The sequence below is a fragment of the Piliocolobus tephrosceles genome, chromosome 9, assembly GCF_002776525.5.
Source record: "Piliocolobus tephrosceles isolate RC106 chromosome 9, ASM277652v3, whole genome shotgun sequence".
NCBI classification, from domain to species: domain Eukaryota; kingdom Metazoa; phylum Chordata; class Mammalia; order Primates; family Cercopithecidae; genus Piliocolobus; species Piliocolobus tephrosceles.
Window position 1 is genome coordinate 65,152,062 of NC_045442.1, and position 17,922 is coordinate 65,169,983.

Here is a 17,922-nt window from a genome sequence, read left to right on the forward strand (position 1 = left end):
AGACAGGGTTTCACTATGTTGGCCAGGATAGTCTCAATCTTTTCACTTTGTGATCCACCCACCTCGGCCTCCCAAAGTGCTGGGATTACAAGTGTGAGCCACCACGCCCAGCCCAATATCTGTGTTTTTAAAATTTCATCATCTGATGGCCTCATTTCATTTCAGAATAATTTGGAATTTAAATCTATCTGAATTATGTAAACATAAATCACACTTACAATTTAAACATTAGAGGGCAGCAGAGAAACCTAGTGCTTTGGGTTTAAGCTTAAAAGTGTTGAAGTTTAAAATCTCACCTTCGATTCTGATACCTAGATGAATTAATTTCACTGAGGAACAGACCTGGATATTAATCTACAGATTGGATTTTTAAGTAAATGAAAGGGCAAAACATACAGAAACTTGTTGGTTATTTGATTTCCTGTAGAAAGCTAGGGAATGGCATTTCCTTTCCAGCATTTTCCTCGTTGTCAGAAAATAAAGTTAGGTGCTCCTTAGAGAAAGGGGAGAGGCATGGGGAAATGGGCAGATCATGTTGCTTTCTGCTTTAATGACTTATTTAGGTTTTTTTCTCTCTGCAGTGGTGGCTGCAGACAGCTCTTATTAGGCTTGAGTAGTTTCCAGGAGCAAGACGTTAGAACATTAGTGTTATGCTCATTGATCATTGTGTTGTGATTTTAGTTTCCAGCAAAGCTTTACTAACTAGATGTTTTTTTTCTTCTTCTTATATAAGCATCTGGCTATTAAGTGCCACTGGACTCAGAGGGCAGCAGTTATTGGGGATGTCATCCGAGTATATAGTGGTCATCAAGGACGCACTATCATCTTTTGTGAAACCAAGAAAGAAGCCCAGGAGCTGTCCCAGAATTCAGCTATAAAGCAGGTTGGTCCTTCCCTTTATGCCAGCAAAGCTGGGGATATCAACAAATCTTCACCTTGGGCATATTTGCTCTTGGTCTAATTTTCATTCATTCAGTGAATACCAGTTTAGTTTCTTTTAGTTTAGAAATGAGAGGAAGCTACTTTTTTTTTTTTTTTTTAAATTGAGGCAGAGTCTCACTCTGTTACCCAGGCTGGAGTTCAGTGGTGTGATCTGGGCTCTCTGCCTCCCTGAGTTCAAGTGATTCTCCCACTTCAGCCTCCCGAGTAGCTGGACTTACAGGTGGGCACCACCACGCCTGGTTAATTTTTTTTTTTCTTTTTTTTTTTTTTTTGAGATGGAGTCTCACTTCTTTGCCTAGGCTGGACTGCAATGGTACGATCTTGGCTCACTGAAACCTCCGCCTCCTGGGTTCAAGCGATTCTCCTGCCTCAGCCTCCTGAGTAGCTGGGATTACAGGCACATGCCAGTGCACCTGGCTAGTTTTTGTATTTTTAGCAGAGATGGGGTTTCACCATGTTTGCCAGGTTGGTCTTGAACTCCTGACCTCAAGTGATCCAGCTGCCTTGGCTGCTCAAAATGCTGGGATTGTAGGCATGAGCTGAGCCACTGCGCCTGGCCAATTTTTTTTTTTTTTTTTTTGAGACAAGTTCTCACTTCCTTTGCCCAGGCTGAAGTGAAGTGCACCGGCGTGACCTCAGCTCACTGTAGCCTCAACCTCCAGGTAGCATGCACCACCATAGCTGACTTTTTTTTCTGGATGGTGTTTTATTGTTGATATAATTCATGTGCCACATATTACCATTTTAAAATGTACAGTTAAGTGGCTTTTAGCATAATAATCATGAGGTTGTGCCACAGTCACTACTATCTAATTGGGAAGACTTTTTTTTTATCTTCAACTTTTAGGTTCAGGGGTACACGTGAGGATGTGCAGGTTTGTTACATAGGTAAACGTAAGCAAAGATGGCTTGCTGCACAGATCATTCCATAACCTAGGTGTTAAGCCCAGCATTTATTAGCTGTTTTACCTTATGCTCTCCTACCCACCCTCCACTAACTTTATTTTATTTTATTTTTTTATTTCTAGTAGAGACCGAGTCTTGCCATATTGCCCAGGCTGGTCTCAAACCCCAGGTTCAAGCAGTCTGCCTGTTTGGGCCTCCCCAAGTGCCTGAGCCACTGCACCTGGCCTCACTTCTTTCTGATAATCAGAGTGTACATGTTAGAGCTCACTTAATCTGTCATGGCATCTCACTGTACAAATGAGGAAAGGGTGGCTCAGACCTAAGGTTACACTGACAAAATAGGTTTGATCACCCTTCTGTCATATTCTCAACTTCAATAAGTAAAGTTGGATACAGTTGGAATTGATGACTGAGGATCTTGAAATAATATTGAGGCTTATCCATTCAAGACACATTTTCCCCTTTGTAATGTTTTCAACAGGCATATCACCAAAATATGAATGTCTTTTACAGGCCTAATTGATGATGAGAAAAAGTACTTGTATTGTTGGAGCTGGTGTTCTTACATCCGTTTATTTATTGGCAGGATGCCCAGTCATTGCATGGAGACATTCCACAGAAGCAAAGGGAAATCACCCTGAAAGGTTTTAGAAATGGTAGTTTTGGAGTTCTGGTGGCAACCAATGTTGCTGCACGTGGGTTAGACATCCCTGAGGTTGATTTGGTTATACAAAGCTCTCCACCAAAGGTATGTACTTTATGCTTAGATTTTATTTAGTTTCTTTTGGGTATTAAAACAAATGGGAAATTGTACTATTTACTTTCATATAATTAGTATATAGCTATCTTTTGAGTGCTGGGATGCTAAGGGTGATTTTGAGAATGAACCTGTTATAAGACACCCCCCTCAGAACTGACACTTGAATAGAAGTGCAATCAGCAGACAGAGGTTCAAAAGGTGACTTTGGGATATAGTGTGATTTTTGAGCCAAACCTTGAAGATGGGTGGAAGGACTTAGATGGGATAGGGGTAAGTAAGATAGATAAATGCATGAGTCTAGAGGACAGGGGAGAGAAAGGGCCTGTAATTAACCTCTGTGGTTAGAGATGCTTAGGTTTGTGAGTTATAGGAACCTCTCAAGGAGGATCCTGAAGCATAGTTTACTTGATGTGGATAATTTTCCTGTAAATAAAGGTTGTTCTAAAGGTATTCCAATCACTTCCAACATGAAGACCCCAGAATCTCACCCAAATTGGCAAATCCCCCATGGTTAAAGGCTACTTACAACAATGGGGAAAAAATAACTGAAGACTGTGAATTCACCAGTTCTTAAAAAGGAAGTCCCGCCTGGCACGGTGGCTCACGCCTGTAATCCCAGCACTTTGGGAGGCCAAGGCGGGCGGATCACGAGGTCAGAATATCGAGACCATCCTGGCTAACACGGTGAAACCCCGTCTCTGCTAAAAATACAAAAAATTAGCTGGGCACGGTGGCAGGTGCCTGTAGTCCCAGCTACTCAGGAGGCTGAGGCAGGAGAATGGCGTGAACCCGGGAGGCGGAGCTTGCAGTGAGCCGAGATTGCACCACTGCACCCAGCGTGGACTACAGAGCGAGACTCCATCTCAAAAAAAAAAAAAAAAAGGAAGTCCCATAAGTGTGTGGTATAAACATTGTTTCATGAGCTTTTAGACTTTTTGATATGGTAGCCTCTAGCTGTGTTGAGCACTTGAAATGTAGGTGATCTGAATTGATCTGTGTACTGCAAGTGTAAAATACATACTGCATAACTTTTCATTATGCGGTCTGGATTTTGAAGACTTATGAAAGAATACAAAATATTGCATTGGTACCCCAGTTTGTATAGATAGTATACTGAAATGATAAGACTTGGATATATTGACTGGTGTGGTGGCTCATGCCTGTAATCCTAGCACTTTGGGAGGCTGAGGCAAACGGATCACTTAAGGTCAGGAGTTCGAGACCAGCCTGGCCAACATGGTGAAACTCTGTGAAACCCTGTCTCTATTAAAAATACGAAAACTAGCCAGGCCTGATGTCGGGTGTCTGTCGTCCCAGCTACTTGGGAGGCTGAGGCAGCAGAATCACTTGCATCTGGAAAGCGGAGGTTGCAGTGAGCCGAGATCATGCCACTGCACTCCAGCCTGAGTGACAGAGCGAGACTCTGTCTCAAAAGAAAAAAAAAGACTTGATATATTGAGTTAAAATACATTAAACTTCTTAAAGAAATCTTTTCAGTGTGTCTACTGGAAGATTGAAAATTGGAATTACGTATATGCCTCTAATGGACAAGCACTATTTAGACAGTGCTCTTTGTAAATTTGCCTACAGGACAGGGACCACTGTTCTAGAAGCTTTAAAAATTGCCAGAGGTCGGCCGGGCGCGGTGGCTCATGCCTGTGATCACAACACTTTGGGAGGCTGAGGCAGGTGGATCACGAGGTCAGGAGTTTGAGGCCAGCCTGACCAACATGGTGAAACCCTGTCTCTACTAAAAATACAAAAAAATTAGCCGGGTGTGGTGGCGCGTGCTTGTAATCCCAGCTACTCAGGAGGCTGAGGCAGGAGAATTGCTTGAATCTGGGAGGTGGAGGTTGCAGTGAGCCGAGATTGTGCCACTGCACTCCAGCCTGAGCAACAGAGCAAGACTCTGTCTCAAAAAAAAAAAAAAAAAAAAAAAAAAATTGCCAGAAGTTGTTAAATTGAAGTGCTAAGGGACCTTCTCCCTCATGCCCCCAGGCTTATAACCACAATTGCTAGTGTTCACTGACCTGCATAGGCTACTCAGGTGTTTGTCTCTCTTTTTTGGTTTAGTGTTATTTATGTATTTTACTTAAATAGGATGTAGAGTCCTACATTCATCGATCCGGGCGGACTGGCAGAGCTGGAAGGACGGGGGTGTGCATCTGCTTTTATCAACACAAGGAAGAATATCAATTAGTACAAGTGGAACAAAAAGCGGTACAACTATTCTTACCTTTCATTAAGCAAATGTTGAGTTTAAAGTCAGTCTTTGGTTTCTTCAATTTTTATCCACTCTAAAATATTTTTATTTCTAGTGTGTGGCAATGACTGAAAGCTTACTGTTAGGTACATATGTTGTCCTGTGATAAAAGGCCCATTCTGAAGTAACTTTGCATTTGAAAACAGTGGTTTTGTTTTCATATGTTTGAAAGGCAGTTTTCAGACAATGATAATATGAACCAGAGATAATTAAGATTGAGGGGCTATAGGAATTGCTTGAAAATCAAATGAATTCGGGCATGTCAAAAGGATAAAGGGGAGAAGAGACTAATTTTTCCTCCAGAATTGGAATAGTGTGTGTAGATTCTTGCCCCTTCAGGAGCTTAACTCATCTCCTTCCTCTTGAGTGGACTGCACTTAGGGACTTGCTTTCAAAGAATAGAGTAAGGTGGGGAGTGAGGACTTTACCGTGAAGAGATGAACAAACACTACCTGGGCCCGCTGATTGTGGGTCACGTCATCAGCGATAGGCACATAGGCATGTGCCCCGATAAGAGATGGTGAGGCAAGCATTCACGCTGGGTATTCCTCCCCCAAGAATATAACCCTGAGCATGAGGAAAATACCAGACAACCTCAAATGGAGGGACATTCTACAAAACTGTTGACCAGCACTCCTTAAAACTTTCAGTCATGAAAAACAAGGAAAGAAGGAAAGACAGACATGGAATAAAGTCTGGGGTTTGGTTAATAGTTTAGCGATGTTGGTTTCTTAGTTGAAACAAATATACCTTAACAGTGTAAGATGTTAACAGTAGCAGAAACCTGGAGCTCTCTGAACTGTCTTTGTAGCTTTTCTGTAAATCTAAAATTGAAAGTTCATTTTTTAAGGTAATAAATACATTTGGCCTAAATTTAAAAAATTAGGGAACTACTTTATCTTATTGGAAACAATTGATGGCCATTGTACATTAAACTGTGGTTCATTTTCCTGTAGGGAATTAAGTTCAAACGAATAGGTGTTCCTTCTGCAACAGAAATAATAAAAGCTTCCAGCAAAGATGCCATCAGGTATGTCCCCTACTACTGCTATGGTCTGTTTTAGTGTTTGTTCAAATACTGCATGTCTTTGTACAGTAATAAGATTTGACTTTTTAAAAATTTATTTTTTAAATTTTTGAGACAGGGGTCTCACTATGTTGCCCAGGCTGGTCTCAAACTCCTGGGCTCAAGCAGTCCTCCCACCTCAGCCTCCCAAGGTGCTAAGATTACAGGCGTGATATTCATTCCTGTCCAATCCTGTTTACCAAAGGAAACCACTATTAAAAGTTTGCTTTGTCTAGGATATTTTAAGGGATAATATCTTAGGTATAGTATAAGTGCTTCTCACCCACTGGCTGATTAGACCACAGATTACATTCCAAATCTACGTTAATCCAGTTCCTCACCTGGTAGGATGAAAGTTGATTGTTTCATTAATAGTAAATGTCTAGATGGTGAGGATTGGGTTAATTAACCATTTGTCAAATGGAGGTGCTGCTGACATTGGAGGCAAGAGAATTATTTTTTATGGGATTGTCCTGCAAATGGAAGGATATTTAGCTGTCTAGGATCCGTGGCTGATTCCCCTGTGCAGCATACTCAGGGTAGGTAGGGTTGGCATTATAAAAACCAGAAGCCATTTTCCAGATGCCTCCTGGTGGTGACCTACATTCTCTGTTGAAGAACCACTCAGTTTGGGCATCATTTTTATAGTGGTTTCCACAATTACTGTAAATGCTTATTTAAAAAACAGACACAGGGAATCCATGATCAAAGGAAATCCTGGATGTCAATCAGCATGTTAATAGTTCAGGAAAGTTTTGTAAATGAAAGAGTTTTGGGCCAGGCGTGGTGGCTCATGCCTGTAATCCCAGCACTTTGGGAGGCTGGGGTAGGTGGATTGCTTGAGCTCAGGAGTTCAAGACCAGTCTGGCCAACACAGTGAAACCTCATCTCTATAAAAAATACAAAAATTAGATGTGATGGCACATGCCTGTAGTCCCAGCTACTCTGGAGGCTGAGATGGGTGGATTGCATGAGCCCAGGAGGTTGAGGCTGCAGTGAGCTGTGATTGTGCTACTGTACTCCACCCTCGGTGGCAGAGTGAGACTGTCTCAAAAAAAAAAGAAAGAGAAGGAACGAAGGAAGAAAGAAGACAGGGAAGGGAGCAAAGGAAGGATGAGTGTTTTTGTTGTTGTTGTTTTTGAGACGGAGTCTCACTCTGTCGCCCAGGCTGAAGTGCAGTGGTGCAATCTCATCTCACTGCAAGCTCTGCCTCCCGGGTACACGCCATTCTCCTGCCTCAGCCTCCCGAGTAGCTGGGACTACAGGCACCCACCACCATTCCCGGCTAATTTTTTGTATTTTTAGTAGAGACAGGGTTTCACCGTGTTAGCCAGGATGGTCTCAATCTCCTGACCTCGTGATCCACTTGCCTCGGCCTCCCAAAGTGTTGGGATTACAGGCGTGAGCCACCGTGCCTGGCCCGGAAGAGTGTATTTTAACTGCATTTTTCAAATTTATTTTAGCATGGCGTGTTTTTTTTAAGTGTCCTACAGACGGGGTTCCCTTGGGTGCCAGTTAAGTTAGATGGCGAAGAAGTAGAATGGGACAAAGATGCTGGTGGTATACAACAAACAGCCTCCAGAGTGCCAGCCCTGACGCTGCTGCATGTCACTTTCTACCCTTTTACTGGATGATCTTTTTTAACTTTGAATGGGACATTTATTATTGCCAAGATAATAGTGACCCCCTTAAAAATGTGCAAATAGTTCCATAAACGTCCTTATCATTTTTGTAACTGACTTTGGAGGTCTTTTTCTTATTTCTTTTTTTTTTTTGAGACAGAGTCTGGCTCTGTCGCCCAGGCTGGAGTGCAGTGGCACGATCTCGGCTCACTGCAAGCTCTGCCTCCCGGGTTCCCGCCATTCTCCTGCCTCAGCCTCCCAGGTAGCTGGGACTACAGGCGCCCGCCACCACGCCCGGCTAATTTTTTGTATTTATTTAGTAGAGATGGGGTTTCACTGTATCAGCCAGGATGGTCTCGATCTCCTGACCTCGTGATCCGCCCACCTCAGCCTCCCAAAGTGCTGGGATTACGGGCATGGGCCACCACGCCTGGCTTCTTATTTCTTTTATTTTCTTTTTTTTTAAAAGAGATGGGGTTTCTTTTTTTTTTTTTTTTTTTTGAGACGGAGTCTCGCTCTGTCACCCAGGCTGGAGTGCTGTGGCCAGATCTCAGCTCACTGCAAGCTCCGCCTCCCGGGTTCACGCCATTCTCCTGCCTCAGCCTCCCGGGTAGCTGGGACTACAGGCGCCGCCACCTCGCCCGGCTAGTTTTTTTTTTGTAGTTTTTAGTAGAGACGGGGTTTCACCATGGTAGCCAGGATGGTCTCGATCTCCTGACCTCGTGATCTGGCCGTCTCGGCCTCCCAAAGTGCTGGGATTACAGGCTTGAGCCACCGCGCCCGGCCGAGATGGGGTTTCTTAAAATGATTGTGTGTGGCACAGTCATAGCTCACTGCAGCCTCAAGCAATCCTCCCACCTCAGCCTCCCAAGTATTTGGGACTACAGGCATGTGCTACCACACCCAGCTTTTTTTTTTCCAACTTCAGAATGGAAATAGGTATTTTCTGATCCTAAAAGTAACACATGCTTCTTGTATAAAAACTCTTGACATTATTCATCATCACATCTAATGGTAGTATAACATTTTATTATATCTGTTTTGTGGCTTATATAAGCAGTCCAGATGATGCACATTTTAAAATTGTTTATACTTTTTGTATATCATAAGTAACACCGTGTTGAACTTCTTGTTTTATTATTTCCTTAGGATAAAATGGTGCGGTAGGTGGTAAATTAGAATTACATACAGTCAAAGGAATGGATGTATTACTATAGAAATATGATTATTATACACTGCATCAAAATAAATGTGTTACACATGTGAAAGATTTGCAAAGTTATTCATTTATCTTGAGATGTCTTAGAAATGAAATCTGTTCACTTCTAGTATCCTTTTTCCTAATACACTCTCAAACAACAGGCTTTTGGATTCCGTGCCTCCCACTGCCATTAGTCACTTCAAGCAATCAGCTGAGAAGCTGATAGAGGAGAAGGGAGCTGTGGAAGCTCTGGCAGCAGCACTGGCCCACATTTCAGGTGCCACGTCTGTAGACCAGCGCTCCTTGATCAACTCAAATGTGGTAAGGTTCTGCGGCACATTCCTGACGCTTCATAATTTGGGGTATGAACAGGATGTGAAAGGGTTTCATTTAAACTTCCCAGTTGTTTTCACTTTCTCATGAAGGTAGTAAAGTATTAATTGTATTTTACAATTTCTGGCCGGACATGGTGGCTCATACCTGTAATCCCAGCCCTTTGGGAGGCACAGGCGGGAGGATGGCTTGAACCTACAAGTTTGAGATCACCCTGGGCAACCTAGTGATACTCTGTCTCTACAAAAAAATAAAAATAAAAAATTAGCTGGGTGTGGTGGCATGCTGTGGTCCCAGCTACCTGGGAGGCTGGGACGGGAGGAGGGAGGATCACTTGAGCCCAGGAGGTTGAGGCTGCAAGGATCCACGATGGTGCCACTGCACTCCAGCCTGGGTGACAGAGTGAGACTCTGTCTCAAAAAAGAATAGAACCAATAATTCCCGTGTTTAAACACACACACACATATATACACATACATGCAAATCCATAGAGGCAGAAAATATGAGTGGTCCCCAGTGGCTGTGTGGAGGGAGGAATGGCAGTGGCTAGTAATGGACAGAGGATTCTTTTGGGTGGATTATGACATGGCTGTAATTTTACATAGTGCTGAATGGTTGCAGATCTTACCAATATACTAAAATAAAAAACACTGGATTGTATACTTTCAAATGGTGAATTTTGTGGTATGTGATTTTTAATCGTTTTAATCCTAAAGTAGCCCAAACATATATATGCATAAATGCATATAATACATTTAGGCAGCATACCTAGAAACTTTAGAAGGTGTATACTTTTCCTGTAAATTCAAATTTTTATTGAGATAATTGTAGCTTTACATGTAGTTGTAAGAAATAATACAGAGAGATCCTTCGTATACTCTACCCAGCTTCCCTAAATGGCAAATGTATTTTGTAAAAATATAAAATTTTGGAAAACTATAATACCACAACCAAGATATTGACATTCAGTCTTACTCAGAGTTCCCCAAGTAAAACCAGAGACTGTTTTGTGTGAGGTGTATGTTTTTAGGAATAACTTTTCAAGAAATATTATTTAGAATCACAAAAGCAAGTATTTACCAGTTTAGGTTTATTTTCAGCACTTTAATTTTATTCCCCTTTCTTCTGTAAGGGTTTTGTGACCATGATCTTGCAGTGCTCAATTGAAATGCCAAATATTAGTTATGCTTGGAAAGAACTTAAAGAGCAGCTGGGCGAGGAGATTGATTCCAAAGTGAAGGGAATGGTTTTTCTCAAAGGAAAACTGGTAAGGCTGGGGTCTCTTGTAACCTTGATGGGGCTTTATGTGGGCAGGAAAACATAAAGTGGTGTGGGTTCTTCCTCTTCTGTGGGAATGCTGCATCTCTTCACTCTCATCTTCCCTGGGTAATCTCATCTGTGATCCTCAGTTGCCACTCTGCCACTGATAACTACTGTACCTCTATCTCCAGCCTGAACCGTTCTCCTAACAGTGCCAGACTGGATCCAGCTGCTTCCCTGACATCTCCACCTAAATAGCTTATTTAAAGTAACTTTTTCAGAATCTTTTTTTTCTTCGCAATGCTGTTCTAGCACTGGACTTATTCAGAATCTTGAATTCAAATTAAAAATGAAAAATTTTGCTTCCTAAACCTGGTATTCTTTCTTCTGAGGACTTCTCTTGGTTAATGCCATAGACTTATCGCAAGGATCCTCAAACATTTTGGTTTCACAATCCCTTTAGCAAATGTTAGGGACCCCCAAAAGCTTTAGTTTATATGGGTTGTATCTATTGATACTTACTGTATTAGAAATTAAAACTGGAACTCTAAAACACAATATCATGTTCCATTAGCCATCAGAGCAATGATTTTATCACGTCATATAGTGTCTAGGAAACTCCACTGCACCCTTGAGAGAATGGGTGTGGAAAGGAGAGCATTATTATGAAGATAATTTTGACTTGGCGAAGCCCCTAAAAGATCTCAGGTTTCCAGGTGTCTACTGGCCTAGTGAACCAATTAGGTTTATCTTCAGCTTATTGCATGTCTAACCATGTTGTTTATCTCCACAAAACTCCACAAAACTTGTGGGATAAAGTCTCAAGCCTTTCATAGGAGGGTAAGATCCTTCATGTCTTGGCCTCTGCTAGCCTTACAGCTTCATTTCTACGGACACCATTTACTCCAGCAGTGCCCACTACACCATGTTTATCTCATCCTCAGTGCCTGCTGAACCTACTATTTATAGTAATCTTTTGGCCGGGCGCAGTGGCTCATACTTGTAATCTCAGCATTTTGGGAGGCCAAGGTGGGCGGATCACCTGAGGTCCGGAGTTTTAGACCAACCTGACCAACATGGAGAAATGCTGTCTCTACTAAAAATACAAAATTAGCCAAGGATGATGGCGCATGCCTGTAATCTCGGCTACTTGCAAGGCTGAGGCAGGAGAATCACTTGAAAACCCAGGAGGCAGAAGTTTCAGTGAGCCGAGATTGCGCCATTGCACTCCAGCCTGGGCAACAAGAGTGAAACTCCGTCTCAAAAAAAAAAAAATTTTTTGTATATATATAAATCGTTTCCTCCAAAGTAGCTTTTATGAATTTGCTTAGCCTTAAATCTTACCAAGCAATGTTAGGGGCATCTTTATCTGTACTTCAAAGTCTTTAGGACACACGTTTATGCAGGTAAACTTTTACCTTGCTGTGTTTGCTTACGGAGAGCCTCAAGAACACTCAAAGGCAAAAACTGTTTTCTAGTTACCTCTATCCCCAGTGAATGCCTGGGATTATACTCTACTTCGTAAATATGTAAGTGAAGATTACCATGAATGGCAAAATCCACCAGTAGGTGATGATACCTATGTTATGATTGGGTAAATTTTGGGGTGAAAGGGGTGTTCCTTATAAAATATTGCAGTTGAAGACAGCAGGGAGAGGAGTGCCTATATTAGTTAATACATAATTTGACTATATTTTTAGATGATTTCCTCGATTGGAGAGGATGGCACTTAATATTAAAGATGGTGTTCTGGCTAGGTGCCATGGCTCACACCTGTAATCTCAGTATTTTGGGAAGCTGAGCTGGGAAGATAATTCTTGAGACTGGCCTGGGCAACATAGTGACACCCTGTCTCTACCAAAAAAAAAAAAAAAAAAAAAAGGCCAGGTGTAGTGGCATGCACCTGTAGGAATTCAAAGTTACAGTAAGTTGTTAATTGCACCACAGTACTCCAGCCTAGGCAGTAGAGAAAGACCCTGTCTTAAGAGGAAAAAAAAAAAGATGGTGTCCTGTATTATTTTTTTCATACTCTTACAGAAGGCTGAATTAAGAAAAACTAGACAATTAACAATAGAAGATCACTTGTTTTTCTGCTTTTAGTTAGGTCATTCTGAATAGCTGGCATTGCTTTTCTGATGGAAGGCAGTATATAGTTTAACTACAGGTTTTAGAGCCATACAGACCAGATTTTAAATACTTTCTCCATTTGATAGCTGTGGGGCCTTAGACTAGTCAGTTAACCTTTCCAAGCCTATTTGCTCAGCAATAAAATGTAGCTAATAGCCACTAGAGAGTTAGCATGGTGTAATAGCTAAGACTCTGTGTATAGTTAGAAAGTTCTAAATCGTTTGGAGTTTTTTTTTTTTCAATATTCCTTGTCTTTCTGCAGTGTACTTTTGCCAGCTGTAATGTATTAGCTTTGGTCTAAAGTTCATCTAAAATTATACCTGGTGGTTTTTTTGCTTTATGTTTTTTGTTTTCTCTTTTTCACAGAATACGTGGTCTTTTAAAGGGAATATTTTGTTGTGCGTTGGTTGGATTAACTTCCATTTGCTTTGATTTCTAGGGTGTTTGCTTTGATGTACCTACCGCATCAGTAACAGAAATACAGGTATTCTTTTCTCTTAGATTTTAAAGTTAATGTACCTAAATTGTAGAATGTTAATTATGAAAATAGAGAATAATAGATTGGGAAACAATAGTTCTGGTTCCTTTAGTAAGAGACAATTGATAATTAAATTTTGGAATATTCCCTCCTAGCTTTTTAATTCTGATACTTTTGTAGTTGAACCCACCTGGTTTCTGTAATTCCTTTATACAAAGTTGTGAACGATATCCAGCTCTTCCCGCCCTTTAACACTTACATATGTTATAGAGGTTTTGTATATGTGTGTGTGTGTGCACATGTGTGTGTGTGTTTTCAGAGTCTTGCTCTGTCGCCCAGGCTGGAGTGCAGTGGTGCAGTCTTGGTTCACTGCAACCTCCGCCTCCCGGGTTCAAGCGATTCTCTTGCCTCAGCTTCCCAAGTAGCTGGGATCATAGGCCCACCATCACCCCTGACTAATTTTTTGTATTTTTACTAGAGATGGGAGTTTCGCCATGTTGGCCAAGCTGATCTCGAACTCCTGACCTCAGGTGATCCACCCACCTCCCAAAGTGCTGGGATTACAGGCATGAGCCACCACATCCAGCCTACAGGTGTTCATAGACATTTAAAATTGTTACATCTTTATTCAGTACTGTGAGAAATGTGTGCTTAATATGTTTGTTTTATTACCTTTGGCTGTAGATACCCTGTAGCAATTGAGTTGAATAAATGGTTTAATAACTTAATAAATGAAGTAGTGATGAGGGCTATTTCTCATAATAAAACTATATTTTCCCACACTTTAATGACACTGGCTTTTGGACCATGATGGTTGGCCAGTGTTATTTTTGACCAGTGACTTGTTAAGCACTTATGTTACCACCTTTTCTTTGAAAAAATGGAAAAATTTTGTTTTTCTCATGCTTTTTAAAAATTGAATAGTAATTAAAGCACATGAAAACAAAACGTTCTCTCACAGGAGAAATGGCATGATTCACGACGCTGGCAGCTCTCTGTGGCCACAGAGCAACCAGAGCTGGAAGGACCACGGGAAGGATATGGAAGCTTCAGGGGTCAGCGGGAAGGCAGTCGAGGCTTCAGGGGACAGCGGGATGGAAACAGAAGATTCAGAGGACAGCGGGAAGGCAGTAGAGGCCCGAGAGGACAGCGATCAGGAGGTGGCAACAAAAGTAACAGATCCCAAAACAAAGGCCAGAAGCGGAGTTTCAGTAAAGCATTTGGTCAATAATTAGAAGATTTATATAGCAAAAAGAGAATGTTTGGCAATATAGAACTGAACATTATTTTTCTTACAAAGTTAAAAGCACATTGTGCCTCCTTTTGACCACTTGCCGAGTCCCTGTGTCTTTCCGACACAGACAAGCTTCATTTAAATTATTTCATTTGATCATTATAATTTATAACTTTATTGCTACTTCTTCAGTTTTTCCTTTTGAAAGGTGTATGAATTCATTACATTTTTATTCTAATGGATTATCTGTAGATTAGAAGATAAAATCAAATGTGTATCTGCCTATACTTTGTGAGTTCACCTGTCTTTATGCTCAAAAGTGTCCCTTAATAGTGTCCTTCCCTGAAGTAAATACCTAAGGGAGTATAACAGTCTCTGGAGGACCACTCTGAGCCTTTGGAAGATTTCCTCAGCCACCTGCCGAACAGTTTCTCATGTGATCCTATTGTTTGTCTACTGAGACTTAATACTGAGCAATGTTTTGAAACAAGATTTCAAACTAACCTGGATTGTAATACAGTTTATACCAGTGTATGCGCTACACTTGGAAGATGTAGTACGTTTGATATAGATTACCTATACTTATGTTCATTTTGATACATTTTTAGCTTCTCATTATAAGGTGATTCATGCTTTAGTGAATTCTTCACAGATAGTATATATAAAAGTACATTTTAACAGAAAGCCAGAGTCTTTAAGGAATTTCAAATGTATAAGGTGGCTCCATAGCTTTATTTATAAGTAGGCTGGATAAATGGTGCTTAAAATGATAATGTACTCCACTTCTTCCTATTGGAAGATTAACATTATTTACCCACAGGATTTAAGGGAGTAGGGGTTGCAGATTAGCATTGCCAAAGAGTATGTAAAAAAAAAAAAAAAACCAAACCACTGGAAATAATCAGATGCAAAAATGTAACAAATTCATAACTGGAGAGCAAAGAGAACAAGTATGATTTGCATGATAAAGCATTGTTTTAATGGTGAAAACTTCACAGATCACTAATGTTTCTAGAGGTTAACTTCAAGTGGACAAGTTGGGGTTTTTAGGTAGTCAGTGGCCTAGTTTCTAAAGCTACACTATAGGGTCTGTTTGTTAAACTGAATCTCTGTTGAAAGTTTGTTTTAGCTGCTTGGAGGCTTCCTTTTAAGACAAACTGTATGTGATTAAGTTGTTTTAAGGGAACTGAAGAACTTGATGTAACCCCTGGCCAGATAACTCTGCCTGATTTCTCAGATACTATTTCTCTGGGAAACATTCTACATAGCACAGGAGCTTAAGAGTGGCATTATCTTCTTGCCTTAATTTCCAGAGATTATTTCTGTACTGAGAATCCCGGAACTACTATGCTAGGAAATTTAAAGCCGCATGGTCTGTCTGGTTTTCATTTAATTATTGTGAACACCTAGAATCTTTCTAGGTCCTGATTTCTCTTGCTTAATCCAGTCTTTATCTCTAACTGCCCCTTATTTGATCACCATGTACTAGGGGCTCTGATAGCCAGCTCAGCTCCTGATCCTTGAGGCAACATCCTTTTTCTATTTGAACTTCAGTTCTGTCCTTGAATCCTGACTAGATATTTCTTGCCCTCTGGTCTCAGAATTCTCTTGGCTTTTATTCATTGATCCACCTGCCAGTTTTATCACTTTACCCTTGTTCCTCATGATTTGCCATCAAGCCATGGGTATTAGGTGACAGTGTAATTTATTAGATTCTGATTTTGCCCAAATACTAGGCATGCTTTAATAACAACTGAACCTTTTCACTATTTGGATAGGCATGGGTACCTTATCAAGCAGATTAAAAGGATATGGTACCTGTCCTTTAGAAAAGAACAGCTAAAACCTTGTTGTGGATTATGGATTTAGCATAAAGAAAAATAATCCAGCATAAATTAAGAGTAAGAGGGAAGATTAATAGAAATTTCACTTTATATAACTTAAAACATGGCTATTTCAATAAATGAAACTAAAGTTTCTCCTGGATCCCAGAATTCAACCTGTATTTATAAATGTATAATGTATTTAGCTACTTTTTGGTTTAAATGAACTTGTTGGGTTAGCTTGGTAAATGTTACAATTTTTACTATTTTCTACAGAGAAAATATTTTCTAATTTAAGTTGGAGCTATCTGTGCAGCAGTTTCTCTACAGTTGTACATAAATGTTTTTACTATAAAATGAGCTAATGTATAAAATACTACTCTATACCATAATAAAGATAGTAATACTTGATTTTGGTGGCTTTTGTTTTCTAAAATGAAAATAGCTTGAAATATTTATTATAAAAATAATAAAAGCTAGATATAAAAATCTAAAGAGAAAAAAAAAACCAGTCACCCTTATCTAATATTTTAGTGAGCAATCTTCCACATATTCTTTTATAAAATTGGAATCATTTGATTTTGTGAATTGCTTTTCCCCCCTCAACATGTTGTGCACAATTTTGTACAGGCCTACATGGACATTTTTGATGACTACATGTTATCTTGTATAGATATGCCACTGCACATTTAACCAGTACTTGATGGCCATGTTGATTATTTCTAATTTTTCACCATTGTAAACAACCCTAAAGTTAATATCTTCATATACGTGTTTGCATACTTGTCTGTCACCTTAGGATACGTTTACTAAAGGTAGAACTGCAGCTTTGAACTCCTGGGCTCAAGTTATCCTCCCTCTCAGCCTCCCAAGTAGCTGAGACTACAGGTAGGTACCACCAAACCTGGATAATATTTAAATTTTTTATAGAGGTGGAGTCTCATTCTGTTGACCAGGCTGGTCATGAACCCCTGGCCTCACGCAATCATCCTTCCTTGGCCTCCCAAAGTGCTGGGATTATAGTGTGAGCCACCATGCCTGGCCTCTTCTAATTACCTGTCATGAGATGGATCTCTAGTCATTGCATTATGGTTTATGTATTTAATATGTTTAGTGTTTTCCCTATACCAGGGCATGAATTTTTGTCTTTTTTTGAGATAAGGTCTCTATCTGTTGTTACCCAGGATGGAGTGCAGTGGCATGATCATAGCTCATTGCAGCCTTGAACTCCTGGGCTCCAATAATCCTCTCACTTCAGTCTCCCACAGAGCTAAGACTATAGGCATGTGCCGTCACACCTGGCCAATATTTCTTTAAAAATGTTTTTTGTAGAGCTGGGGATCTCACTATATTGCCCAGGCTGGTGAATTTTTGTCCATTTTTTACTGCTGAATTTCTGGCACCTACAACAGTGCCTGGCAAATAACAGACACTCAATAGTGAACAAGTGAACAAATTTTTTTTCTTTTTGAGGCAGGGTCTCTGTTGCCCGGGCTGGTCTTGAACTCCTGGGCTCAATCAATCCCATGACCTCGGCCTCCCAAAGTGCTGGAATTACAGGTGTGAGCCACTGCACCCAGCCCAAATCATTTTAAATGTACTGGGAAATGCATTGATAGGAGGCCAAACTGGCAACAGGACTGCCTGTTAGAAGTAATCAGATGATGGCCTAAACTAATGGAGATAAAAAGATGTACACAGAGCTCTTTAGTAGGTGGACTAAGCAGTACTATTTGGTTTTAGGTTTAATGACAGAAAAGGCCTGGTGCAGTGGCTCACACCTGTAATCACAGCACTTTGGGAGGCCAAGGCAGGCAGATTACTTCAGGTCAGGAGTTCGAGACCAGTGTGGCCAACATAGTCCCACCATCTCTACCGAAAATACAAAAATTTAACCAGGTGTGGTG

At 40.7% G+C, this 17,922-nt stretch overlaps 1 protein-coding gene across 1 annotated transcript in view; it reads left to right on the forward strand.

Annotated features, from left to right (window-relative positions):
- Positions 1 to 16,426, forward strand: part of DDX21 (DExD-box helicase 21) — a 30,959-nt gene extending 14,533 nt beyond the window's left edge. Inside the window, exons 8-15 of the mRNA XM_023205058.2 lie at positions 734 to 883; positions 2,435 to 2,596; positions 4,709 to 4,828; positions 5,828 to 5,901; positions 8,922 to 9,081; positions 10,226 to 10,360; positions 12,920 to 12,964; positions 13,920 to 16,426. Of these exons, the coding sequence (XP_023060826.1) occupies positions 734 to 883; positions 2,435 to 2,596; positions 4,709 to 4,828; positions 5,828 to 5,901; positions 8,922 to 9,081; positions 10,226 to 10,360; positions 12,920 to 12,964; positions 13,920 to 14,189 (1,116 nt within the window). The 3' untranslated portion in view covers positions 14,190 to 16,426. The remainder of the gene's footprint in view (positions 1 to 733; positions 884 to 2,434; positions 2,597 to 4,708; positions 4,829 to 5,827; positions 5,902 to 8,921; positions 9,082 to 10,225; positions 10,361 to 12,919; positions 12,965 to 13,919) is intronic.
- The last annotated feature ends 1,496 nt before the right edge of the window (positions 16,427 to 17,922 follow it).